Consider the following 26,199-nt stretch of genomic DNA (forward strand, 5'->3'; position numbering starts at 1 on the left):
CCATACAAAGACAAAATTCACATCTTCAGAAAGACACTTGACAAAGCACGTTTCTCAATTCAAGTCTATGTGTGAGGTCTGAGCAACTGGCTTATCTTCTAGAACAATTGGTGGTTCCAAAATCAGGAGATCATCTTCCCCAAAGGAAGAGTTCTGGTCCGTATTGATGAAGTTGGGGATGTCACATTTTATGAGCCCGTTCGCCTCTTCCTCTGGCCACCTGCTGCATCTGATGGCTTCCTGGAGCTGAATATCTCTGTCAAGGGATATGGTTGGGATAGCAAATTTGGCCTTGTCCAAGTGGCCCACATGATTGATGTAGCAGTGAAAGAGGGACCTAGATTCGTCATTGCCCTGCCAGAGAACACCTTGGGCACCAGCGGTCTTCCAAAGTCTGACACAAAGCTGTTCAGACTGAATCTCTTCTCGGGAGACTCTGCATTGCTATAAAGAAAACCAAAATAAAAGATCACTCACACTCTAGCTCGGTGACCTGAAGAATCATAGTTTTTGCCATCTACTGAGTGCAAGTCCCTGCACAGAGCATGCTGACAAGCACTGGAAATGAGAGACATCACTTCTGAACACATACAATTAAACCCAAGGCAAAAGTCTCAAGTGAGGGACCTTGGACCAACCTGAAAAGACATCGTTCCCTGAGAATCCTCAGTATTGCTGAATCGCACCCCAGTGTTTCTCATTGGGACACTCAGATCATCTTCATCAGAATTAGTTAAAGTGCTTCTTAAAATGCAGAATTCTGAGGTGCAGACCCTCAGCGTCTCCAGAGTTTGGGACCTGTAGTCTGTATTTTTAGAGCAGCCAAGATCACTGAACACGCTCAGGTTTAGCACCGCGGTCTACATCGGGTCACCTGAGCATCGACAATGCTGTCTCACATGGTGGCGTGTTGCCTTGTGTGTCACGGTTCTGTCCTACCCACGAGACTCCCCTGATTCTCAGAACTGTCAGTGCTGCCCCATTGGGCAAAAAATACCACTATTTCACAATGCATACACAGGGCGCCCGGCTGATAGATACAATCAGTGATGGGAGAGGGGACAAAATTCATGTTCCTGATCCCTTGTTTCACTTACTATGGGACAAATAATCAATTCAAGGGTAATAAATCAGTGAATGAGTGAATAACGTGACTCTCATTAGTCCCAAGAGTGCCTGGAAGAGTGAGCCTGGGCATACTGAGGACCATAACAGCCCATCTACTTAATTGCCATCCTTTCCAGATTTGTGTAAAGGTTACTTCCACCCAGGCAGTGACCCCTGAAGGGCAAGAATCATGTCTGAACACACTCTCAAATCCAGAACAGAACCTGCCAACAATTAGGCTCTGGAGTCTGTGTTTAGTGAGTGTGGAATCTCAGTGATTCCAGCTCTTAGACCTTGCCTTCCCATCCCACCCCTCACGATATGGACCTTATGACCAGCTCTCCCGGGGCTGGGGCCACGGAACCCATTTACAGGACTGGAAGAATCTGATCATGTAAACCAAGCCCCAGAATATCATCAAGAGTCACCTGCATTTCAGGGATCAGTAATCCCAGAAGCTTTGCAGTTCAGGCAGCTGAGGGATTTTTATATCAGTTCTGTCTTCTACTGTGACTGCCTGGGTGACATCAGACAAGGAATTCTCAAAAGCCTGAGCTTTTCCTTTCAGGAATAATCTACTTAACAAATCTCATTGACCATTTAACAAATGTGATCTGAAGATCAATGATTTACACAGGAGTACAACATTCATTAGGTCGTGGATTTTGAATCCGAGAAAAATCATTTGAGAAAGATTGACAGAATGTAGCTTTAATGCAAATTTAAGTATTCTTACCTTTCAGCAAATCATCTTCTTCCCCTACTTATCACTTCATCCAAGTTTAAAAGATGTTTGAGTACAGGGATGATTGTGCCAGGAATCTGTGACCCAATAACCTAAAATGTCACCTAGGAAAAAAAGGGGAGTGACACATTTTTAAAAAGTATGGTGAGGACAGCAGGGCCACCCCCCAACTCCACACTAAGGAGCTCTGAGTAATAGCTTTCCTGCCTGCCTTGGGCATCAGCTGATGTGAAAACCCACCTAGAAACCACACTGTCCAGCAGCTCTTCCTTAACATAGGCTACACATTCTCAGAATTAAGAATTGGGTCCAGTAACCCCTTCGCTGAAGAATAAAGACAAATGAGAACAATAGAGTTCTGCCCCTCCCCAGGGGAGAGCCCAGACCTTGGGCTGCATGCACTTCGCCCACCTCCCAGGAGAAGGAAATACTGGAGAAGGACGTCCTGCGAAACTAGGGCAGCAAAGTTAGAGATGGGAACAAAAAGACCAGCTGGCCTGGGACAGCCCCCTCCGTCGCTGCCTTGGCAGCTGCCTCTGCCCCCTCAGCACATCCTGCCCACCTCAGGTGGCTAAGCTGTCAGGGAAACTGTGCTTTGCAACCTGGGGCAACAGAGGCTACCCCCAGGCCAAGCTGCTGGGGAGATGGGAGCTAAACCACCAGCTCCCAAACGGCAGGCTCCATACCTTCGACATCACCCCGCCACCCCCGCACCTTAACGCACCCCCGGGGCAATATGACCCTGAGAAGTGTGACCTGGGAACGAGGGGCGGCAGAGGCCGCCCCCATGTCAGGCCTCCAGAGAGATGGGAGGTTATCCTCCAGCTCACAATAGGCAGCACCCCTCTCCTCCCCACCCCCTGATCTCACCGCGCCCACCTCCCAGGAGCAACCTGACCTGGTGTGGTGTGTCAGACGAATCTTGGGCGGGAGAGGCCGTCCCCAGGCCAGGTCAGGGGAAAGGAGAAGAAGTGGCCCCATTAGGAAGCTGCGACGGCCGGCTGCCCCTGCCCCTCGACCTCATCGCGTCCGCCTCCCAGGAGCAAGCTGACCTGGAGACGGGCATCCAGCTTCTTGGGCAGCAGAGGACACCCCCAGGATTGGCCGCGGGGAAGAGGGGAGCAAATTGACAAGCTCCGCGCTGCAGGTCCTCTACCTCCGCCTTTGCCACCCTCGCACCTTAAAGGCACCGCCCAGGGCGACCCTTCCCAGCAGGCTGAATGGGACAGGTGTGTCTGGTGATCTAGGGCAGGAGAGACGACTCCCACACCAGGCCATCAGGGAGACAGAAGCCAACCCACCAACTCCCCAAGGCATCCCCATCCCCCCGCATCAGCCACCGCTCCTGCCCCCTGACCTCTCGGTGGCCGCCTCTAGGGAGCAGGCTGACCTGGAGATGGACGTCCGGTGAACTTGGGGCAACAGTGACCGCCCCCAGAGCAAACCATGAGGGGAAATGGGAGCAAATGGACCAGCTTCATGGGAAAACCCACCGCTGCTGCCACCACCCCCAACGTACCACGCCAGCCTCCCGGGGTCAGGCCGACTAGGATACACGTGTCCCGTAACCCAGGGCAACAGAGACCGCCCCCAGGACAAGCCGCGGGGAAGATGGGAGCAAATGGGCCAGCTTCCCATCTGCAGGCCCCCGAACCCCGCCACCCCTGCACCATGACTACCCTGCCTCCCGCCCCCAGTTAACTAAGTGGGACAGGGGTGTCCCGGGACCTGGGGCAGAAGAGGCCGTTTGCAGGCCATGCGGTGCAGACATGGAGCTAATACACAAACTACCCCGGGGCAGCCACCCTATCCCCGCAGCCACCACCTTACCAGCTCCCTGACCGCACCGCACCCATCTCCCAGGAGCAAGCTTACCTGGAGTCGGACCTCAGGGAAATCTCCGGCGGCAGAGGTCGCCCACAGGCCAGGCCGCGGGGGAGAGAAGAAATGGAGCAGCTCCCTGGAAAGGACCCCCTCCCCCTGGCGCCGCTGCTCCCACCTCCCAGGACCAAGCTCACCTGGAGACCGGCGTCCCGCCTCTAGGGCAGCGGAGGCCGCCCCCAGGCTCCGCCGCGGGGGAGTGCGGAGAGAATTGACCGGCTCCCCCGCGGCAGCCCCCCTAACCCCGTGGTCCCCGCACATTAACGGCACCGCCTCCACTCCCCACTCAGCAAGCTGAGTGGGACAGGTGTGTCCGGCGACCTGGGGCAGCAGAGGCTGCTCCCAGGCCCGGCAGCCGGGAGAAGGCAGCTATTCCACCAGTTCGCCAGGGGCAGCCCCGCTCCGCCCCCCTACCGCTGCCGCCGCCTGCTTACCTAACCGCCCCACCTCCCAGGAGCAAGCTTACTTGGAGTCCAACATCTGGCGAATCTCCGGCGGCCAAGGCACCCCCAGGCCAGGCTGCAGGGAAGAGAAGAAATCGACCGGCTTGCCCGGGCAGCCTCCCACCCGCCGCCGCCTCCGCTTCCGCCGCCCCAAACCATTGCACTAGCCTCCCGTGGTCAGGCTGACTGCGAGGATGTGCACTTGCCTGAGCACCTCCCTGCACCCCTACACTCCCTGTACCTCTGCACCCCTGACACTCCCTGCACTGCCTGCACCCCCACAACCCCTGAACTGCCTTCACCCTCCGCAGCCCCTGCACCCCTGCCACCACTTACACCTTTGCACTGCTTACAGTCCTGCACCCCTGTATGTCCCACACACCACCTCTTGGGCCTGTGGCAGAGTCTCTGCTGTTAGACCAATGCACATGAACTCACATATTTGCCAGTATATGATGCATCAGTGGACGTCTGGGGTTGGCTGCAGGAAGGTACATGTTCCCGGTCACTAGCCTGGGCCACTAGAGTGATCTCTGTGAGGTCACCCAGGACGGGCTCAGAGATGCTGTTCTCTGGGAAGAGAGGAGTAGAAACCGGTCTTGAGGGCAGAGCTGTGCTCACCAGGCCGTTCACGCTTCATGTTTTACACAGGGCTTCGGAGAAGTGAAATGGATCCGGCTAAGTAAGACCTCCCTGCTATGCACCCACCTCAGTCCTGGGCTCTGAGGCAGACCAACTGGCTCCCACCGTCAAGACACCTGAATGGGCACCTGAATGGTCCCTTTGAGGCATCCCATCAGTTCTCAGGAAGAAGTCTATCTGCTTCCACCCCATGGCCCTCCCTCCCACTGTGCTGGCCTCAGGAAGGTTCCTTATTTGGGGAAGGCAGCCCACCCCTTACCCCACCCATCACCTTTCTCTAACCCAGGCTGGTGTTTCTTTGCCCTTCAGAGTCTGGAAAGCCATTCCTCTTCAGGTATGTCCCTTCTGAAATGGACTTGCTTCCACTCAATTCTAGGTGAGGATGCACCATGGAATGCACTGGGTAAGAGAACCAAAATAAATAGTTTTTTCTGTGAGGTTTTCTGTTTATCTACTGGGATGGGCCGTGTGTAGTTTGCTACAGCCATTGGTGTGAGAGGCTAAAGCTGCCTGTGTGTCCTTGTTTTCATCCGCCCGCTGTCTTTGGGTTTTCCCTAGACACTCCTGAGACATTAACTTCTTTTAATTTTATTCCTGTTATTACACAGAGGCCCTACTGACATGGAGGTAAGGTGTTGGGGTAGTGGAAGAGAGCAGGGCATCTATCCTCCTGTGATTAGTTCTCATTGAGCCTGTGCCCTGAGCTGTGACCTCCACAAGTGTGTCTCTTTCCCTTCACCCCAATTTGGGTGAGACAGAAGGGATTTCCCTTCCCCCAGGCTGGTTAGGCTCTGGTAAAATAATTTCTCATTTAAAAAAAAAACACAACCCCCACAATGGAAGAGAATGTTCTGGGTGTATTTCATTAGAGTTATTTTATCCTTTCCTGGCAGGAAGCATGAGGAGTTTTCCTATGATTTTCACTCTGAGAACAGGGTACTGTCCTCGAAGTAAAATGCATGAAAAAGAGCAGGGGGCCCCTCTGACTGGCCCCCTGAAGTTGTCACACTCAGACTTCCCCACGCTGTTTCCAGCTGGCCTCAGGGACCTGTTAAATCTGCCTGCCCCCTAGTTTCTTACAATAGCGGGTTCTGCCCTGGGAGCTGTGACTCTCCAAGCCTGCCCGGCTACCTCTCTGGGTTGGGAGCAGCTTTCCCCCTCAGTTTTCTTGTGGGTCTAAGAACAGCAGTGGGTTTTCAGCTCCCTCAGCTCTGGTGTTGTTTTCAGGACAGAAGGAGCAATTTCTGAGCTCCACACGAGCTGGACCAGAGGCTGGAAGCCTCCCCTCCTCCGCCTCCATGCAGACAATCAGTGGCTGTGGTTCTGGCCGAGTTTCTGAAGATGTGGATTTAAACACACACATCCCAGCCCCACAGGAGCACACAGTCCCATAAATCCCTACAACTTCCACTGGTAACTACGGAACTGATGAGGACACGCGTTTCGGGGCTGCAGAGGCCTGAATGCACGACTTTCTCCGTGGCCTATTAATGTGGTTGTTATGGGCCTTGTCTGAAGTGGCTTGCATACCGCACCTGGTACATGGGAAATATAAAATAAGTACTAGAACCTCCACTTTTTCTCCCTCTTGGGCCTTCCAACCTAAAAAATAATACGTGAACTCAGACGGCCTAGTCACCACAATGAGGTCAGGCCAGCCGGCTCTCCTGAGTGATGGGCACTGACTTGCGCATTAACTCGGAACAGTAGGGGAACCGTCTTCCTCTAACTGGGCCTCTCCCCACACCAGGCACGCCCTCAGCTGAGAAGGGGCCAACTCCCCCATTGAGGTGTGTGCTGGTGGCTTCAGTGTGACCTGGCCCTGCCGGGACATGAACCTGCAGTGAGGTGGAGTGTCAGGAGGAGGGGGGGTCCCTGCTGGGGCAGCAGGGGGCCCGGTAGCACCCTGCGCAGCCTGGTGCCTGGGGCTCCCCAACATCTCCTACGGCCCCAGGGTCGGCTCTGGTCTGGGCCACTCCATGCACCCTCCCAGTATCTTTTCATTAAGTCCCTTTTTGGTTTTTATCAGCCAGAGGTGGCTTCTGTTGCTTGTTCAGTGAAACAGTGCATCAGGAAACCAGACTATTTCTAAGATCAGTGAAATACGAACTTTGGTCAGCTCGCCGGGCAGACCGTGCAGCACAAATTCCCGCACAGGGCTGTGCAAATGCCTTACGTGAAGGGTCCTCATCATCTGTCTTCAGAGATACAGAAGCTCGTGGTTCAGGTAAAACCTCAGGGAGGGATTGAGGAATCCAAAGCTGGTTGGTTTCAAAGACTAACCGGTCGGACCAGACCCCTGAGCTGTGGTCAGAAGCCTGGCTCAATGTCACGCAGACTCAGCACCCTAAGTGTCCAGTGGGGCTGGTGCTGTTTCCTTTACAAGCTCTCGTTGGGGAATCACTGTAGCCCCTTACACTCAGCAGGGAATGCAGCCCTCTTAGCCCCCACCCTGAGTGTTCCATGACACAAATCTCGGGAGTGTATAATTTTCATCTTTGTTTAGGAGGATGAAGGTGGGGCAAGAGGAGAGATAAATTCACACTTAGTGACACCAAGTCACAGCCAGTACCTCCTCCTCGGAGAGCTATGTGCTCCCACAGTGGTGGCTGGGGGGCTGGGCAGAGCCCCTCCTCTGGTCACAGAGGGACTCACTCCTCTGACTGCAACTGATGGGTTGGACAACCAATCCAGAGAGGACAGAGCATCTTTCCCAGGAATTTGGAACTGACACAGAGAAATTAATTTCACTCATCTGGGGATTGGGAGGAGGGTGGGAATCAAATGAAACCAGAGCAGGAGAGAAAGTTACAAGTGAATGAGAGAGAGACAGAGAGACTGAACTTGTGAGAGTAAATAGTGTGAAGGAAGGATAACAATCAGGGCACAGAGGAATTCCAGCTCCTGGCTGTCTAGTGTGTCCCAGCCCATCAACAAACCTGCGGGATGGTTAACATCATTCCAGTTTTGCAGATTAGGAAACAGGCTGAAACAGACAGGGGTTGGCTTTGGGTGCACAGTCAATTTAATTGCCACTGGACCCCTTAATTCCCACTGCCTGAAGGCACCGTGATCCTCACAGGGACCCTGCAGTGCTGACAGCCTAGCACCCTGATCAAAGGGACCCTGCGGGAGTGGGAACCTCTCTGAGTTTGGAGAGTTCCTTGCACCGAGATTCCATGCATCAGCTGGCTCCCGCTCACCCCAGGTTAACGTCTCCCCAGCTGTGTAGTCTCCCGACCCGCTTCCCTCCCTGCCAGGCACCCCCGTTCTTACCACCGAGTGTACTGCAGGAATTCAGGCACAGGGATGCCCAAAGCAACACGAGCCCACCGGCTGTACAAACAGCAGACTCCCAGGCCCAACTGGGCTCCATGGGGATAGTAGGTGTCCTCACCTTTCATGTACCTAAGGCAATCTGTTTCTTCAGCTGGAGGCTATAGAGAAAAATAAAAGGTCCAAAACATTGTTCAGTGAGGAATTCCTCCAAGGACCTGACTTCAGAGTCTACAACCAGTTGTGCTGGCCGCTCTTACCCCCGGACTTTGGGTGAGGTGGATTATTGATCAGCACATTTGCCGGTGGCCCAGCTCCTGGGCTTGGCTGCCCAGAGGGGCCTGGGGGAATGGGTAAGGCCAGGGCACTCAGGAAGAGCACACAGGACCTGACATCTCGCCTCCGCAGTTGTAAACCCTTCCCCATATCTCAAGGCATCGGACAGAGTGCAGCCACCACAATAATGAGATGTTCCCATCTCTTCACTCACTCCTGTTGGTTCACATACATGCTGAGCATCCACTGGGTCACAGGACATGACACACAGGATGGCCGATGGGACAGGCTTGGTACTTCCCCCTGGATCCTGTTCAATCTGATGGAAGAATGATCACTCATAAACGGTTTCTCAAAAGGATACATAGACAGGAGACAAACTGCAGAGTGAATCAAATTTTAAAATATAAATGAAGATCCCCCAGTCTCCCCGCCTAAGGTTAACAGCATAAAGAAAATAGATCTTGCCTTTGATCACCAAGGAAGTGGTCACCCCCTCTCAGGAGGAAAGGAGAGTTAATCTTTGATCAGGACACAGAAGTGCTCCATCGAATTGGACCAGGACCTCTGCATTCATTCAGCAAATCTGTATAAGCTCCTACTACTTATGGGAATCTAGTAACTATACCCATTCCCAAGGCTCTTGGGCTTTATTAGTCAACAAAATAGACACGACTCCCCATCACTGGGGGCTCAGAGTTTTAGCAGAGAAAACAGGCAACATGATGGGGGTAGCAAGAGCTTGGGGAAAAATAAGAGTGATATGAGCAAACTCAGGTGATGGTGGTGGGGTGGGAGGCAGGCAGGAGGGAATAAGACAATCCTGGCAGATCTCACGGAGTAATGAACTTGAAGCAGAATAGATCCGGAGGAAGAAGGAAGAGCCGGAGCCAGAGGCCCCCAGAGTGATGGGGAGAGTGTGGGCGGAGAGGCAGAGCAGGCAGGGTCCTGGAAGACTTTGGGACGACTTTGGCTCCTAATGGAATGGTGATCCTTTTAGTGAGTTTTGATGGGATGGGTGATGTCCAATTTATGCTTTTGTTTTGGGTTTTCTTGGGAGGAGGTTAATTTATTTATTTTAGTGAAGGTGCTGTTGTTTGAACCCAGGATCTCATGCATGCTAAGCATGCACTGTATCACTGAGCTACACCCACCCCCTCAATGTATGCTTTTATAGGCTCCCTCTGACTCTGTGTGGATGAGATTGTAGAAAAGCAAAGATGGAAGAAGGAGGCTATTTGTTGTCCAACAAGGGGTTGAAGGTGGCTCCTAGGAGGGTGCGGAACAGGGAGTAGGTGGTTAATGAATTCAGAGTAGCCAGGATTTTCTAACAAGCTGTATTTGCTGTGTGTGTGTGTGTGTGTGTGTAAGTGAAAGAGAGAGAAAGAACATGGTTCCAATATCTGGACCTGGAAAATGGGATGGATGTCCTCTCCATCCACAGGGGATGGGACAAGATGGGGCTGAGCAGGTGGAAAGGGGTAGGAATCAGCTCAGTTCTTCAATGTCATGGTTAAGGAGTCTATTAGATATTGCCACAGAAATGCCTAATAAGTAGAGGAGTTTGGGTTTCTTTTTCTTTCTTATTAACATTAAAAAATATAATTTAAATGTATTGATTTTATTATGTGAATGATTTTGGAATTTTATTTCATGCCAATGTATATGTTATAATAGCCAAATGGAAAATATATCAGAAAAGAGGAGAAATGAGGGCTTTCACATAAACTGACTGTCCATAACGTAGGTAAAATTTCAATAAAACCAGTCTTCATGCAAAAACCTCATCTTGGTGTTACATAAAATTAAATGAAAAAGGACTATGTTGATGTATCATTATTTCATGTTACATAATAGCCCCAAACAAACACACTGTTTAACTATGAGTCTTGTAGAAATACTATTCACTTTATTGACATAAATACAGAAATGCAGAAAGGTTCTAAGATAGAATAAGCATCTTAGTGGAAATAATAGAGATCTGAGCATTTTACATGATATGTATGGACTGATTCAAAATTTGGAAAAGTAATTTACACAGTAGAACATATGTATGAATGTGAAAGCAAGATGAGTGAAAGAAAAAGAATATGAGTATCAGGGAGAGAGTTCCAAATGGAAAGGGCAAATCAGGGAGTTTGGACAAATCGAGAAATTGATGGCATGTCAATTTCCAAGTCTGGTTGCTTCCACCAAAGTTATAGCAGAGAGATTGAGGAGAGACCCAGGACCCAACTCCGGGGCACATTCGCAGTAAATGTTTGGAAAAAAGAGGAGACGTTGGCAAAAGACCAGCCAGAAGATCGAAAGCAGAGCGATAGGCTGGAGGTCAAGTAAAGCAGGAACAGGGGGAGGAGGGATGGAAGAGCTGGGTCAAATGCTGCCAAAGGGCCAAGCATGACGAAGACTAAAAACTGACCACTATATTTAGCAACGTGGGGTCACTGATGGCCTTGACAGAGAAGTTTCCATAGAGCGAGGGATCAGGGGAAAAGCCAGAGTGGGTGCAAAAGCGGATGGCTCAAGAAAATATTTAGACAGTGAGTTTAAACTACTCATTAAAGATTTGCTGCAAAGACATGGGGTGGCAATTGGTGGGGGCGAATTAGGGTCAAGGAGTGCTGTTTGTTTCTTTTAAGAGGATGGACTTTTATATACTGATGGGAGCCAACTAGCAGGAGAACAAAATAGATGAGGTAGTGACAGAGAGGATGGATGTGGGAGAGACAGCCCGGAGAAGATTGGATGGATGGGCCCCCTGGCGACTTTTGGATGATATGGCTTTTGATGTCACCTGTAATAAGAGGTGGGGAAGCGAGAGTGAGGTCACAGACATCAGAAGGTGAGCGGATGTGCTAGGAGTTGCTGGTGAATGTTCTCTTCTGTTGGCTTCAGTTTGCTTGGTTAAAGTAGAAAAGTAAACTTACCAGCTGAGGAAAGAGGAGGAAGAGTTACTGGAGTCATGAGCAGAAGATACGAAAGAGCCTTCAGGGACAATGGGACAGTGAAAAGAACAGAGGGAGACGGGGGGAGTGTGCTCTCAGAAAGTTACATTTATCTTTGAGGTCCCCAATTGTTGAATGTGTGATTGTCCTTCCTGCTGTCTACGAAATAAAAATTTAGTATGGTTCAGGGAAAATGCTATTTCATTCTAAGAGGCTGCCTGTTTCTCAGGAGTGGTCATCTTAAACTGCAAACATTACAAAAATGTTGAAAAGAAGAACTTGTGTACCCAATGACCCACTATTTTCTATAAAATTGGTTGCTATTTAGTTCCCCTATCAATACCACAGAACCGATACTGCCTAGGATGGAGATACATCGATGCTTAAATGGAAATGAAATCTGTATCTTTTTCCTAAACTCCATGGCTTCCTTAACATCCCATTCCCCTTGGAATTTAGGGGTGTCTGGTATAAGAAATGAGAAACAGTTTGAGAACATCCTGGCTCAGAATTACACAGCACAACCACAGTTAAGTATACAGCCGTAAAAATGTTTAGAAGCAAAACTCCATAACTACTCTTAAAGAATTTTGCAAACCTGGGCCTGCCCAGATGTTTCCAAACTGGAAAGGTACTCCTATCACTTGACCGGTACGGGAACCAGAGGCTGGTCAGCCTTTTCTGTAAAAGCCAGAGAGTAAATATTTTCAGTTTTGCAGATCATTTTGTTGTAACCATGCAGGTCTGCAATAAGAAAGCGAAGAGCACTGGGAGACAGGAAACAAATGGGCATGCCCACACCCACCCTTCCACTCAGGGCAGCTTCTCTGTGGTGGGGAGATTTGCCACAATGATTTGTTTCTTTGTTTCCATTGGTTTCTTTGGTTCCACCTTACTGCTCAAGCTCAGAACTTCAAGTGAGCCTGGTCCTTCATCATCCATGCAGAGAGAAGGCTGAGTGGGGGTGGGGACCCCACCTGACAGAGGAGAGATGGCTTGTCACCATGACATGAGACAATCACACCTTCCGGGATGAAAGGGAACAAAGATAAAGGAGGGGAACAGCAGTGGGACCCCTGGGTCACCTGCCAGGCTTGCTCTCCCTCCACGGCCACCCTGGGGGCCTGGGTGGTGTTGGAACTGAGCTACAGTGATTAGGCTGAAGGGACTCAGGATAAACGACCCTCCGTCTCCACACCGGGTTCCAAACGCAGCCTCTCTAAATCTACCCTCTGAGTTTCTGGAACTCAGCTGGAAGAATACATGATCAGGCCAGACCCAGAGCCCAAGCCAAACACGACAGGGGTCATGTGGGGTTGTAACCCCGTGCTCAGTGGTCGGGGTCTCCTTGCAAATCTGCAGAAATCCCTGTTCTGCCTCATTCCTGGGAGAAACCCCATATCTCCTCCTGCTCTGTTCTTCTCTTGAGGCTATTGTCCTGGAGGGATGCAGAGTCCTTGAACCTGGCCCTCCAAACGTACATAAGCAGCCTGTTCAATAAAACAAATTATGCACTTCTTCACATTTGCCAGTTTTTTGATTCCAGAAAGGCTGCGGGACTCTTTCTCACTGTCTCCTGTGCCCCCACCACTTGGTGGCCCTCTCCTCATGGAAACACGATTTCCCACAACTGCACCCTGCCTCCCAGCTTGTCAGAGGGGAGTGACCCACAAAGACACACGTGTTTGTGAGGATCCTGTCGCCCAACAGAAAGCCTACTCCTGGAGCCACGGACAGAGATCTGGATTCCTGAGCAGCTCAGCTCTACTTGAAAACGTAAACTGGGGACCCCAAACATTGCTGAATGACTTTCTGAGTCACCTGGACTGGAGGGGCCTGATTTTTCTTTCCAGGAATGGATGTAACGCAGCCTCCATTTTCAGGGCTGACATTCATGATGGATCTATTTCCCCCAACTGCACCCCAGGAAGGAAAGGCCCTTCCATCCCACTGGTTAGAAACCCAGCCCAGGGGAGTTCCGAAGCACCACATCGCTGTCAGGTCCAGCATCCCTGCAGAGTGGCCCCTGCCCCTGAATGAGCCCTTTGCCTGGGCCTTCCCTGCCCCGACATGACCACACCCCAGATGGTGCTGGGGAAGGCAGGGAGTGCAGTGAGGGGTGGGGGGAGCAGAGCCCCTTGCTCTGGAGTGAGGAGACCACAGAGAAAGGCACACACCACCCCCACCCTATACCCCAAACTCTTAGCCCCGCCTACACAGGGGCCGCTCTGAGTCCTCTCACCATGGCTCTCCTGTCAGACTGCACCTAACCCGGCATCTGGCACCCCAGCCCTACCTCCCCTCTTATGACAGATCCCGTCTTCTTGGAAACTGCCTAGCAGCGAGTATTCAAGGCCGGCAGCGGGCCTGGCGGATCTGCACTTCAGGTGCCCTACCTGGCCAGCCGTGCGTGCCTGGGCTCAGTCCTCTATCTTGCCCACTGGTAGCCTGGGTCCACGTCCGGTGCAAGCGGAGGCCACGGAGCCCAGGCTGATCCCCACACAGGGACAGGTGAGGGTGTCCCCATCTCGCTGCCCCGCTGCCCCACTGCCCCGCCCACTGCTGGCAGCACCGCCCCAGCCTCCGCCCGGCGCCACCTGCAGGTCAGGACTTCCGAGCGGCCCCGCCCGGCTGCCCCATAAGCCTCCCCCACCTCCATCCTGGCCGCGCCCTGGCTCCCATTGGCTCCGCAAGTTCTGCCTTAGCACATCTAGACTCGGGAAGACACTCGACGCAAGCGCTAGAGGATGGCCCTGCGGCGTTGCCATGGTTACAGGCGCCGCGCTCCGCGCGGGCCGGCCTGAGCTTCTGGGGCGGGCAGCGGGCTCCGGAAGTGTGCAGCTGCCCGGGACCATGGCGGTGCTTGCTGCTGGGGATGGCGGCTTGCTCGGCCAGGCGACTAGTTCTGGCCTGGTCAGTAGGCGGCCGACATCTTGTCTGGGGCGGCGTCTCACAGATGGTAAACGTACATCCGCGCCGTCGGCGGGGCCGGTGGACATGAACCAGGGTGGGATCGGTGTTGGGGTGGTGGCCGGGGAGGGCTGTGGTGCCGGGGAGTGTGTTGGGGCGGGGCGGGACAGGGCTTGGGCACAGACTCAAGCTTTCCTCCCCCTCAGGCCCTGGGGCTGGGGCCGCGAGTCTGGGTAGCCCTTGGTGGCCGCGGCCTCCCAGAACCCACCGGGACGGGCAGGCGGAGGACCCCTCTTAGATGAAGCGGGTCCTTACCCGGGTTTTGAAGAGCCCCAGAGTCAGATGTTGGAATGATGTGGTTTATCAGCCTTGTTTATCTGCAGGGAAATTTCAGTTCCATCCAGATGTTGGTTCCTTCAGTCAACCTCAGGAATAAGACACAAGGGTCTGTGCCGATAAGTAGTTATCTAGGGCTTGACTCAAAATAAACTATGCGGGGTGTAGGGATGGTAGATGGGACCCTCTCTCTTGAAGTTAGCAGCCTTCTGGGATTAGAGGCCCCAGCTGAGGATTACATCCTCATCTGCAGTAATGGAGTTTGTGAGAAACACACAGAAAAGGGAGGGGTGTGGTGGCGGTAACTCATTACAGAATCCAGGACCCTTGCCGTGCTCTTGTGTAGAAGAGTCTCGCCTTGGATAGGGCAGCAGTTATCAAAGTGTATCCAAGGCCCCTGAGGTGCAAAACCATTTTCATAGAAACGCCGGGATGTCACCTGCCTTTTGCACACTCTTGCTCTCCCGAGTTCCTGTGGGGTTTTCCAGGGAAAACCTGGCCTGTGATATCACAAAACAGGGAACGCAGAGGCAGATAGGAGAATTCAGCTCTCACCAGTCCAAAAGAGATTTGCAGAAATTAAAATCACTGCTATTCTTCTCACTAATGATTTTTCTTTTGAAAAATAGAATTATATTTTGTTTAAGAGTATTAATGGTAACATACAGTAGATTGTTAATATTTTTAAGTGAATTCATACACTTTTTCTAACTTCTTATTTAACTTCTAACACAGGAAATATTGATAGATTTAACTCACATAAATAGCAGCCTTTTGGAGTTCTCAGTAATTGTTAAGAGTGTATAGGGTTCTGTAGAACAAGAAGTTTGAGAGCCCCTGGAGAACGGGTGCTCAGGTGCTAGTCAGGTGCTTGGTGTTAGACGGATGCCAAGATGTCTTCCACAACTGCTCCCGGACTTGAAGTAATTGGCCACATGGAGATGGGTGGGCAGTGCCTCCACTTTACAAACCAGAAGCTGCTGAATGTGTCTGGATTGTAGGCCATGGGCTGTGCAGGGATTCCCGTTGTATCTGTTCTATCTAAGCCGGGATTCCTGTGCAGAGGCCTGGCCCTGATGACCCGCTCTCCTTTGCTCCCAGCCAGGTACCTTCTGTGTGACGTCAACCCTCCAGAGGGATTCAGCCTCCGTAGGAACGTCTGCATCCACATTGCCTTCCTCCTGAAGACCCTGCTGAAGATGGAGGAGCCGGTACTGGTGCTATTCCCTTGGGGCCACCTCTACCACTGGCAGAGCCCCGATCCCTGGTCCGACTCCTTTGACCTCCCAAGTCTCAACAGAAACATCCCTGACATTGAGTACGAGCAGTTCATTGCAGGTGAGGTGGTAATTTAACTGGGGCCAGGTGGTCGTTGTTCTGGTTCCGATCTGAACAACGGGCCATCTTACTTTGGGTTTGTCGGTCTGCTTAGGGGCCCTGCTCATGTTTCCCACACTGCAGGTGAATTTGGTTTTTCCATAGTTTTTTCGGGAAATCAATTTGAAGTGTATGAGCTCTATGTCCGCTCACCTCTGAAAACCCTGGCCTCCTGGTGAGATGGAGCGGTGACAAGGAGGCCACTGCCACAGAGGCCTTGTCCCAGAAGGACTCACTCCCTGTGCTGTTTTGTTAGTTTCAGGTATACAGCATAGTGATTAAGTTGTAAATATACATAGTCTATTATTTTTCAGGTTCTTTTCCATTATAGCTTGCAAGATACTGAATACTGTTCCCTGTGTTCTACAGTGAATCCTTGTCGTTTGTCTGTTTTACATATAGTAATTTGTATCTGTTAATCCCAAACTCCTAAGTTTGTTTTACAAGTCTGTGAGTCTGTTTTTGTTTTATAAATAAGTTCATTTGTATCATTTTTTTTAAAATTCCACATATAAATGATATCATATGATATCTGACTTTGTCTGACTTATTTCACTTAGTGAGATAATCTCCAGTTCCATCCAAGTTGCTGTAAATGGCTTTATTTCCTTCTTTGTTATGACTGAGTAATATTCTGTTATATCTAAATACCACATCTTTATCCAGTCATCTGTCAGTGGACGTTTAGTTTGCTTCTATGTCTTGGCCATTGTAAAGAGTGCTTCTGTGAACATTGGGGTGAAGGTATCTTTTGGAATGAAGGTTCCCTCTGGATATATGCCCAGGAGCAGGATTGCTGGACTAGGTGATAAGTCTTTTTTTTTTTTTTTTTTTTTTTTTTTGTCTTTTGAGGAATCTCCATACTGTTTTCCACAGTGGCTGCACCAAACTACATTCCCACCAACAATGTAGGAGGGTTTCCTTTTCTCCACAGCCTCTCCGGCATTTATGGTTTGTGGACTTTTGAATGATGGCCATTCTGACTGGTGTGAGATGATAACATTGTAGTTTTGAGCTGCAATTCTCTGATAATTGAGCGATACTGAGCATTTTTTTATATGCCTATTGGCCATTTGTGTGTCTTCATTGGAGAATTGCTTGTTTAGCTGTTCTGCCCATTTTTGGATTTGGTTGTTTATTTTTTTCTTATTAAGTTGTATGAACAATTTATATAGTCTAGAAATTAAGCCAATGTCAGTCTCATCTTTTGCAAATATTTTCTCCCATTCCATAAGTTGTCTTTTTGTTTTACTTATGGTTTCTATTGCTGTGCAAAAGTTTATAAGTTTAATTAGGTCTCATTTATTTATTTTGGCTTTTATTTCTGTTGCTTGGGTTGCTTAGATTGCCCTAGGAAACCATTGCTGAGATGTATGTCAAATAATGTTTTGCCTATGTTTTCTTGAGAGAAGTTTGTAGTGTCTTGTCTAATATTTAAGTCTTTAAGCCATTTTGAGTTTGTTTCTTTTTGGTTTTTTTGTGACTGTATTGTATGCTTTTGATTTGTGGTTACCTTATTCTTCAAATATATCAACCCATTACTATATCTATTTTCTTTAGACTGATAATCGCTTAGGCTCCAACACATCCTAAGAATAATGAAGAAAAAAAAGAAAGAAAAAAATCTATATTTTCTTGTTCCCCTTTCCCATTCCCACCTTTTTTTATTTTGATGTCCTTTTTCATTTTTACATCTTTATGTTTATTCTCTTGTAACTCGGTATTGCATTTCCAACTATGGTTTTCCTGTTTCTACAGCACCCTGCTTCCTTTCTGTTTAGAATAGAACATTGTAATGTCTCTGTTAGGTTCAATATTGCTGAGTTATCTCCCCTCTCCCCTCCCCTTCCCACCCCAGGCCTCTGAATACTCAGTCCAGGAAAGCTAAGTCCATTCTAGCCTTCATCGGTTCTGGGAAAGCAATCTTCAGAGTGGGAAAAAACATTGAAAAATAATATTCTGTGAGTTGCTTTCTACCCTAGTCCAGAGATGAGAAACATCTGAAGGTGGAGGAAAAAAGTTGGAGGTGGGGAACAAAGTCTTTTCTCCTTTTGCTACTGAAGAAATGATTGCTTGTGTAATTAGTGATGGTGCCCTTTAAATTGGTGAGATCGAGATTCCACAGCTTCAGCGCCTGTGAATAACCTGCCGGGAGGAAGCTCTCTAGGGCCCCTGCAGTGGGAAAGGCAGCCCCTCTGAGCACCTGTTGTTCTGTATTCTTCCTGCCTCCACACGGGTTCGCTAGGCACTGTGCAGGACAATGCAGTTACCCAAGGTGGAGGACTGGGAGACCCCTGCTGTGTGGCGAGCCACAGGAGCCCACACTTGTAGGACAAAATGTAGAGTAGTGGGGCGGTCATATGAACAGAGGATGGTTGAGACCCAGGATAGTGTCCTGGATTCCAGCAGGCGAGGCTGGCGGGGCAGATGGGGCCCTGGGGCATGGGCAGTCCTTGAGGGATATGAAACAAAGATAGGAACAAAGAGACTGGATTCGTGTGGGGGTACAGCGCCCCCTGGAGGCCGCGGGGCAGCGCAGTGAGCCCTGAGGGAGCGGGCACTTCCCCAAAGCTGGGTTGACAGGTCACAACCAACTCACTGGGGACCGAGAGGCACTGAGACATTTTAACCTTTTGTCCCTCTTCCTGGAAAAGAAACTGCTGCCTGTTAAATAGCCTGTGTCATTAGTGAGAATTAAAGACATGAAGCAAGAGTGCCTCAAAAGTCATCCATTGTGTAGTTGTTAATAAGTGTCAAATGCAAACTTGAATAGATGAAATGAAGCATTCATCAGAGGATTTTAAAATCCTTTAAAATAAAAATTCTTGCTGCCTTTGTTCTTCATTTCAGGGTTCAATTGGTGATAATAATAGTAACCAAAGCAATAGCAAACCCTTACAGAACTCTGTCCTGCTGTTCCATGAACGCTGTGTTCATGACAACCCAATGAGTTCGCACCACTATGAGTTCCACTTTAAAGGTAAGGACATTAATTAATCACACGGCTAATAAATGGCAGAGCTGGGAATTGAACCCAAGATGTCTGGCCCCAGAGCCCCCTCTCAGCCCCTTCACTGCAGCACATCACTTGGCATGCCCGACACAGGCCAGCATTTAAGAGCAGCGTGACCTTGGCCAAGGCTGCTTCACCGCTTGGTCTCGGATTCCTCATCTGTAGAATGGGGGTATGGGCAGTGAACTCTGTGGGCTCAGTGATCACTTCCTCTGGCTCTGCTATTCTACTGCTTTGAGTTAGTTTGGTAAGTATCTGAGCCCCTACATGGCCCACACATGGGCTGGCGCTTTGCTAGGCTCTGGGTTATGGAGAAAAGTAAGATCAGCCTGCTTCTCCGAGGAGCCTGTGTCCCTCCACGGGAAGCAGCTTCGAGGCCCAGGCTCCCTTGCTGGCAGTCGGGGGCTGGGCAGGAAAGTCTGATAAGAAAAGATGGAGGCAGGGCCCCTCCGGGAACAGTGGTGGCCACACAGACCTCAGGAGCGGGAGCGTCTGTCCAGGCTGCTGAGAGGGGATCCTCATGAGGCCAGTAGTCCCCCCAACCTAAGCCCTCAGGACAAAGATACAGCCATCCCTTCAGTGTCACCATAGACCCAGTCCATCCTCATCACTGTGCCCCTGTGCGCCTTTGTCCTGGGGCCTCTCTTCCCCCTACACCAGAAGACTCTTCTCCCTCTCTTCTCTGAGTGCCCCCTCACTTCACCCGTGGTCCCTGCTTCCTGGGCCACCATCTCTGGAGTTGACGATTTGCACCTTCACACCCCCCGTTTGATCAGGAGCCTGGGTTGGCCTCCTTGTGCTCACTTTCCACCTTCAGATGATTGCTCCTCCCCTCGTGGGAGCACCTGGAAAACACGGATCCTTTCCTATCAGTGCCTGCCACCCTGGCCTCCCTGCTCATCTGCCTCAGTCAGGAGCACCTGGACCACCAGCTCTGTATTGCCTCCCCTCCTACCATCAAGACGTCAAAATTCATTCTCCCTCCTACACCCAGTGTGGTCATTTTAGGGTCTTCTTCTCCGTCAGCCTGAGCCAGCCACCCCCCATTCACCCTACCCCCGGGCTCATACCCGGGCGTGTCTCCACCCAAGTTCCATGCCCTCTCCTTTAAGTGCCCACCTCTAGCCGTCAAGCTGCTTCTCCACCAGCCTCCCTGGCACTCCTTCACCCTCACTGGGGCATCATGCACTGACTCTGCTTTCCTGCCTGTCCTCGTTCCTCTTACTTCCACTTCCCCACCTTCCAGCTCTGCATCCACAGTCAGCACTCTCTTTATGAGAGACAAAACCCCCTTGAGCCTTGACTTTTTCAGTTCCTCACCAGGCCGACTTCCATCTCGGTTCACCCAGCTCTACTTGTTCTGAGCCTGCAGGCAGCAGGCTCTCCCAGCACAGGTTTCTAAGACTACAAATCAATTCCCACCATGTTGCGCTGCCAGGCAATCCTCCAGGATTTCTCTAGTGAGCACATTTCCCCACTTATCACTCAGTGGTGTTAACGTTCTCTGCTCTCTGCACACCTTGAAGCTTCCCTCTGTCTCTTCCCTGACTCCCAGCAGATGGCCTTGCCTCCTGCTTCAGAGAGAATGACATGTTACTGGAAAGGATCTCGCTCACCTGCAGCAAACCTGCTCACCTCAAATTTTATCTGTCTCTCTCCCACCTGGACTCTAGCTGTAGTTGTTCTTAATTTAGTGAGTTTAGTTGTCATATATATACACAGTTAAAAGCATAGCAAACTATAGGCCACCTTCTAGGGCTTACTTTTTCAATTTAACATAGAGTGTATGATTCATCCATTTCATTGCATGTACCTGCAGTGCATTTGTTTTAACTGATCTTAAATATTGTGTGTGTGAAAATAACACAAGAGAAGGGTAAGCCAGGAGTCAGGATGATGGTTATTTCCTATGAGAAGAGGCCAAGAACAGGATAGGGAAAGAGGACACAGTATGTCTCTGTCAATATTCCTGTTATGATGCTGGGTGATATGTTCATAACTGTGTCTTTTAATATTAATTTTAATACATAAATACCTCTGACAGGCATCTATGATGAGAATGTGTCATGAACCAAGACATACAATGGGTAATATTACATCATTATTGTTATGTAATCTTGTTATATTATATATTAATGATAATCTTACATTATTTGTTATGGGTTATATATTACATAGATGCATGAATTATATGTTATGTATATAAACACCTACATATATATTATATACTATCTGCTAATAAATAAACAGAACATAATATGCTAGTATATCTTCTATTATGTATTATTTAATAAATAATAACATACTATATCTTGTTATATGACATGGCACATAATCTTTAATAAAATAAGAAATCTGTCAATATATATTGGTAATTAATAAAATTTTAAAAAAAAGCCCTCAGCTTTTAACACCAACACCGCTCCAGCTGTCACTGTCTTTTCTCTTCCCTTTCATGGTCGAGGTACTCACGGTGCTATCCATTCCCCCTTTCATCTCCTTATCCTGAACCTTCTTCCTCCTCCCTTCCCATGCTGGCTTCTGCCGCGTGGTCCCTCTAGTCACCAGCGGCCTCTGGGGCACTGATTTGTGGCCACTGTCTCAGGCCCCATCTCACCTGCCTGTCCGCCGCCTCTGCCACCGCTGGTGGGGGCGGGGTTGGGGGCAGAGTGCACCTCTTGTCCTGGAAGAGAACACAGCACAGACTCAGTGACCAGCAGCAGGTGTGGCCGGGAACTGCAGGACTGGGTGGAGAGCCAGACTGTCTGCATCCAGACCGGGGGCACTTGGAGTGTGAAGAAGCCCCGTCTTCACTGACCCTGAAGTGAGGAAAACACCCTCAGGTGAGTTAAAGTGCTTATGACCTAGGTCTGTTGGCTGGAAAGGACAAACGGGCCCCTAAGGGGAGGGTAGTTGATGTTCCAGGCCCCACAAAAGCCCTAAGGGCTGGCGGGGAACCAGGCTGGACGCTCCACTGGACCCAGTGCCCCCTCGGGGGTGGGGCTTTCGGGAACAAGCCGAAAGCCCTCGGTCTCTGGGGGGAATGGGGCAGTTTGGGAGCATCCCTGCAGTGAGTCAAGTGAAGTCAGGGCCTGTGGGATCCGTTTCTATGGCCACATCGAGCCTCAGTAGAAGCCACAGCAGGAGTGGATTCCTATCTCTCCAGCTGTCATCCTCGTGTCTGAGTGCCAGGCTTCAGACCCGATCCCCTGGGGCGCTAGGACAGTTACAGAGAGAGGCGGTTCTGGGAGACCTCAAGAGGGCGGTACTGGCCTTCCTGCCGACACGATTACACAAAGATCAAACAATCCATCGATGGGAAGAAAAGAAGAACCATGGTCACATCTGGACGCGAAGCTTAGACGTGGTGCATGGGTGACATTTATCGACAATCCAGCGAGGTCCTGGCCAGAGTTAGAGGCCAGGGCAGCAAGCCGGGAGTGACACTGAGGAGCATCATTGTGCAGAGGCTGGACTGGTGGTCTGCAGGCTCCTCCCAGGAGAAGCCTCAGTGTTTGGGAGGTGGCTAACATGTCTCCTTCGTGTCACCAGCAAGTGATGCCACCTGCAGAAAATCAGCTGTGATCGTGAGATGGATCAGCCCTGGGTGATGTGATAAAGCCTCCTACAAGAGGGGGCACCAGATGGACAGTGAACCAACCAACAGGCTGATGATATTCCCACCTGTGTTTATCGTGCTTTCGTAGCCAAGAATGAGGAGAGAGTTGCATGGCTCACCATGAATATTTTAACAACTTGAGAGGGTTCCATGTCTCACTGCATTTAAGTGTCACCTGGAGGAATTCAGGCAGTGTTTAGACCCAGTGGAGAATAATGGCCTCTCGGTTCCTCGTCAACCTGGCAAGCCCACCAGCCCTCTATGGCCAGACGTTGGCAAGTGCATTCCCTTGTTAGAACAAAACCCTTCCCACGCACGCCTGTGGTAAGCTTTTGTTTTTTTTTAATTAATGGGAATGATGATACATTACAGCCTCCTCAGAACTTTCCTTAGGGCTTCTCGCCTTAGACCCCTGCAAGGGGACACGCTGCCCTCGGTCCTGCACTGTAGACTGTCCCCCTGGCCTTGACACTTCCTCTGGCCACCCCCTCCATCGGGTGGCGTCAGCAGGACCAAGGGGACATGGTCGTTGGCTCCACCCCGTGCTCTAGAAACCCAGGACCCCGAATGCCCTGCCTCAGCAGCCCCTGACCCATTTCTAGTGCCTGCACTGGCTCTCCCCGGATTTCAGATACCCAGGACTCACAGAGAGACTAAAGGGCAGCTGTTTGCATGGAGGTTATAGGCAGAGCCCGGACGTGAAATCTGAGTGTCCCCCTGTGCACATCCAAGGCCCCTTATGGCAAGGGATGGACCCAGCATTGGGAAGAAAAGGGTCAGGCTAGTGATCAGAGTCTGGGAATCAGCTCTCCCCACACGCTCACTTTCTTTGCAGGACTCCCCTGTGTCTGGGAATTCTAATTTTGAACCTGGCCTTCCTGCTTATAATAAATATATATTTGTAAAGGCAGGACTTTAGAACCTACTGCACTTAAAATGTTTAGATATATAGGATGTGAGCTCCCAGGTATGCTCTGGAACTGCACTTCCAAAGGTCCAGAGCATTTATGTTGGCTCTACTGAGACTGTAAGTGGCAAAGACCGTCTCCAGCGACGAAGGGCTCCTGCTTCACGCTCCGAAGTCAGGATCTTCTGAGAGGATAAAACAATGGACACTGAGACCCTCAATTGTAAATTGATTTAGAATAATGCCAAAGGTGGTTATGACGTGTGTGTGCGCACAAACGCACCTGGGGAATTTTGTGGTACATGACTGTGAGTGTGTGTGTGGCTGTGCACAGGCGCCCCTGGGGATATATGTGGTTGTGTGCATGCTATGTGTGTGTGTGGTACATGAGTCCATGTACGTGTGTGTTTAGGGATGTATGTGGATCAGAGTCAGTGTGTCTGCACGTGTGTTTGTGTGTACGTTCATGCATTAGTTTTAACAGTAGAAGCTGTCCTTTAGAATTCTGAAGTAGTAAAATTTGTATGATGTCTTTTGCTGTATAATTCAAAATTTAAAAAATCTTCAGTCATCAGAAATTTATTCCGCCCCGATTCTGATTTTTTTTTTTTTACCATATTGATATGTTTTCATTTTACTGATGAGGAAACTTAGCTTAGAGATGTTAACTGACTCAACCAAGGGCATGGAACTCGCGCGCCAAGGGCCAGGACGCAGTCCAAGCCACGCTGCTGCAGAGGCCTGGAGCCCTGCTCATGATCACGCGTGGCCTCATGGCGGGGGAACAGATTTTGATGGGCTGTGGCCAGCGTGCAGGCTGCCCAATCCGGGGACTCGGGAAGCCGGGCAGAGAGTACCAGACAGCAGACAAGAGTGAAGCCCTGCTCAGAAATCAGATAGGTTCCTAGGTCTTGGATGAGTAAGGAGGCTTACTGCTCATCCTTGATCCCTTTGCTGGTGGCCAAAAGGGAACAAGACCCAAGAGAGCACTTCTGGGAGCTGTCTGCCAAAATCTGGAAAAGGACTGCTCAGGACTGGCTCTGCAGTAGGAGCAGAGGAAGGAAATGCCGTTTCTTGGTGGACATTATTGGTGATGGCAGTAGGAGGCCTAGCAGCCTTGTTATGGGGGTGGCAGGACAGGGTCCTAGTGGATGATCGTTTCACCTCTCTTAAAAATCATTGCTTCATATATTGTATCCATTTTGTGGTTTAATTTAGGATGGTAAATATGGTCTCTGTTACTCCATATTAGCTGGATTGATTAATTTTTTTATTGTTAATTTTCTCTTCAATGATTTGGAAGCTATATTGCCTTTTAATGAAAATTCTCTCTAAATTTTTATAAATATCTCTAAGTTCATAACTTTCTATGTAATTGGACCAGTATTCCTATAACACTATCAAAAATGAAATAATTATTAGATCCTGTTCCACAATAATGATAAATTTAGCATATTTTACCTCTCTGCTGTTCCAGATTGTGTGTGTGTGCGTTTGTGTGTGTGTGTGTGTGTGTAAGTGTCCTCCAGTTACTACATTTTGAGAGTTGCTTTCAGTTTGTTATATTAACAATGAAAATATAAGTATAAACTTCTTGGATTTCATTGCTCACTATCACTATTTAATACCATGTCTTTCCCACTTTTGAGTTATTTACTTATCGGGATTTTCAAATCAACTGGACACATGATTGGCTAAGTTTTTCCGAGCGGTGGACTTGGAAACCATTCATGTCTATATGCAGCTTTATGTTCTCCTCCTCAACAACTCTCAGGGTGTTGTTGATGGCCCAAGCCTTGTTTTAAATTATGGCATTGTTTTTCATCACCAAAAAACAAAAACAGTTTTCTTGATTTAAAGTGCTGTCTTTTTATGACTGGCTAGTCTTGTCTGCTGGATAGAGATTTCCTTAACCTTCCTCCTTCTTTTCGCCATAACTCGGATTCATTGAGATGCATGTTTTTACCATTTCTCAGATGGGCTTCCACTTTGACTTCCGCTTTAAACCATCACCCCACTCTTTTTCTCCATGCTTATTCCTGAAAAAGTGAGCTCTCTATTGGATTAAAGATGGTTCCCATCCGAGATTTGTGGCTCCCTGTCCAAAGGTCCAAATGAAGAGAAAAGGAAAGATTCCTGTTTCCATTGGTTACATTTTGTCAGCTTAGAGATCTAGTTATCCGTGTGGCTGCGGTGGAATCTGCAATATCTTGGCTCAGAGTTTCCTTTTTCTGGCTTACTAGGGGAGCTGCATTAGCTGGGGTCACGGCGCTGTGGCCGTTGTCAGGATCCCGGGGCTGAGGCAGCCCCTCTCCCCCCTTTTTATTTTAATCTTGCAAACTGGGTCCCAGCTATGCGAACCCTGCACATGGTGGCCAGGATCGCCCCCCATGTGACGTGCCTCCAGTTCCTCGGCGTCCCTCACTGCTATCAGCTAGCTCCAGTAAGGGTGCGAGCTGGCTTCCACTGCGGTCTTTCCTCCTTCCTCTCCAGGCAGGCCGTCCTTTCTGACTAGTTGTCCCTATACATTCTCTCCTGTGCTACATAAGCTGAAGGAATTCCTCAGGGTTTCCAGCAGGTAGATGGTGCTCTTCTAAGTTTGGACCCCTTAAGTGCTTGCAGTGGAAATTTAGGTGGTGGAAAGGAAGAGCTTGGGGGTTCTCCATATCTAGGGGCTCCCTATCCAGCAGATTCAATTAACAGTGGTTTGAAAATATTCGTG

The 26,199-nt window shown here is 49.7% G+C and overlaps 1 protein-coding gene and 1 long non-coding RNA gene across 5 annotated transcripts; one reads left to right on the forward strand and one right to left on the reverse strand.

Moving 5' to 3' along the window:
* Positions 1 to 5,137: 5,137 nt before the first annotated feature.
* LOC135318838 (uncharacterized) lies at positions 5,138 to 8,859 on the reverse strand. 2 transcript variants are annotated; one of them, XR_010377221.1, is made up of 4 exons: positions 8,603 to 8,859; positions 8,095 to 8,255; positions 7,758 to 7,804; positions 5,138 to 5,217 (listed from the first exon to the last, which is right to left on the reverse strand). It is a non-coding gene; the product is annotated as an uncharacterized LOC135318838 (long non-coding RNA). The 2 variants fall into 2 exon arrangements; XR_010377220.1 differs by lacking the exon at positions 5,138 to 5,217 and having other exon boundaries at positions 7,564 to 7,804.
* Positions 8,860 to 14,043: 5,184 nt separating this feature from the next.
* On the forward strand, positions 14,044 to 21,500 carry LOC135318880 (GDP-fucose protein O-fucosyltransferase 2-like). Of its 3 annotated transcripts, none has more exons than XR_010377277.1 (4): positions 14,044 to 14,274; positions 15,663 to 15,899; positions 18,789 to 18,918; positions 20,507 to 21,500. XR_010377277.1 is itself a non-coding variant. In XM_064477374.1 (3 exons), the coding sequence occupies exons 1-3, from the start codon at positions 14,082 to 14,084 to the stop codon at positions 18,800 to 18,802; spliced, it is 444 nt and encodes a 147-aa protein (XP_064333444.1). In that variant the 5' UTR covers positions 14,044 to 14,081; the 3' UTR covers positions 18,803 to 19,049. The 3 variants fall into 3 exon arrangements, 1 of the variants encoding a protein (XP_064333444.1); XR_010377278.1 differs by having other exon boundaries at positions 20,510 to 21,500; XM_064477374.1 differs by lacking the exon at positions 20,507 to 21,500 and having other exon boundaries at positions 18,789 to 19,049.
* Positions 21,501 to 26,199: the final 4,699 nt, after the last annotated feature.

Source organism: Camelus dromedarius, chromosome 22 (genome assembly GCF_036321535.1).
Source record: "Camelus dromedarius isolate mCamDro1 chromosome 22, mCamDro1.pat, whole genome shotgun sequence".
In the NCBI taxonomy this organism is placed as follows: domain Eukaryota; kingdom Metazoa; phylum Chordata; class Mammalia; order Artiodactyla; family Camelidae; genus Camelus; species Camelus dromedarius.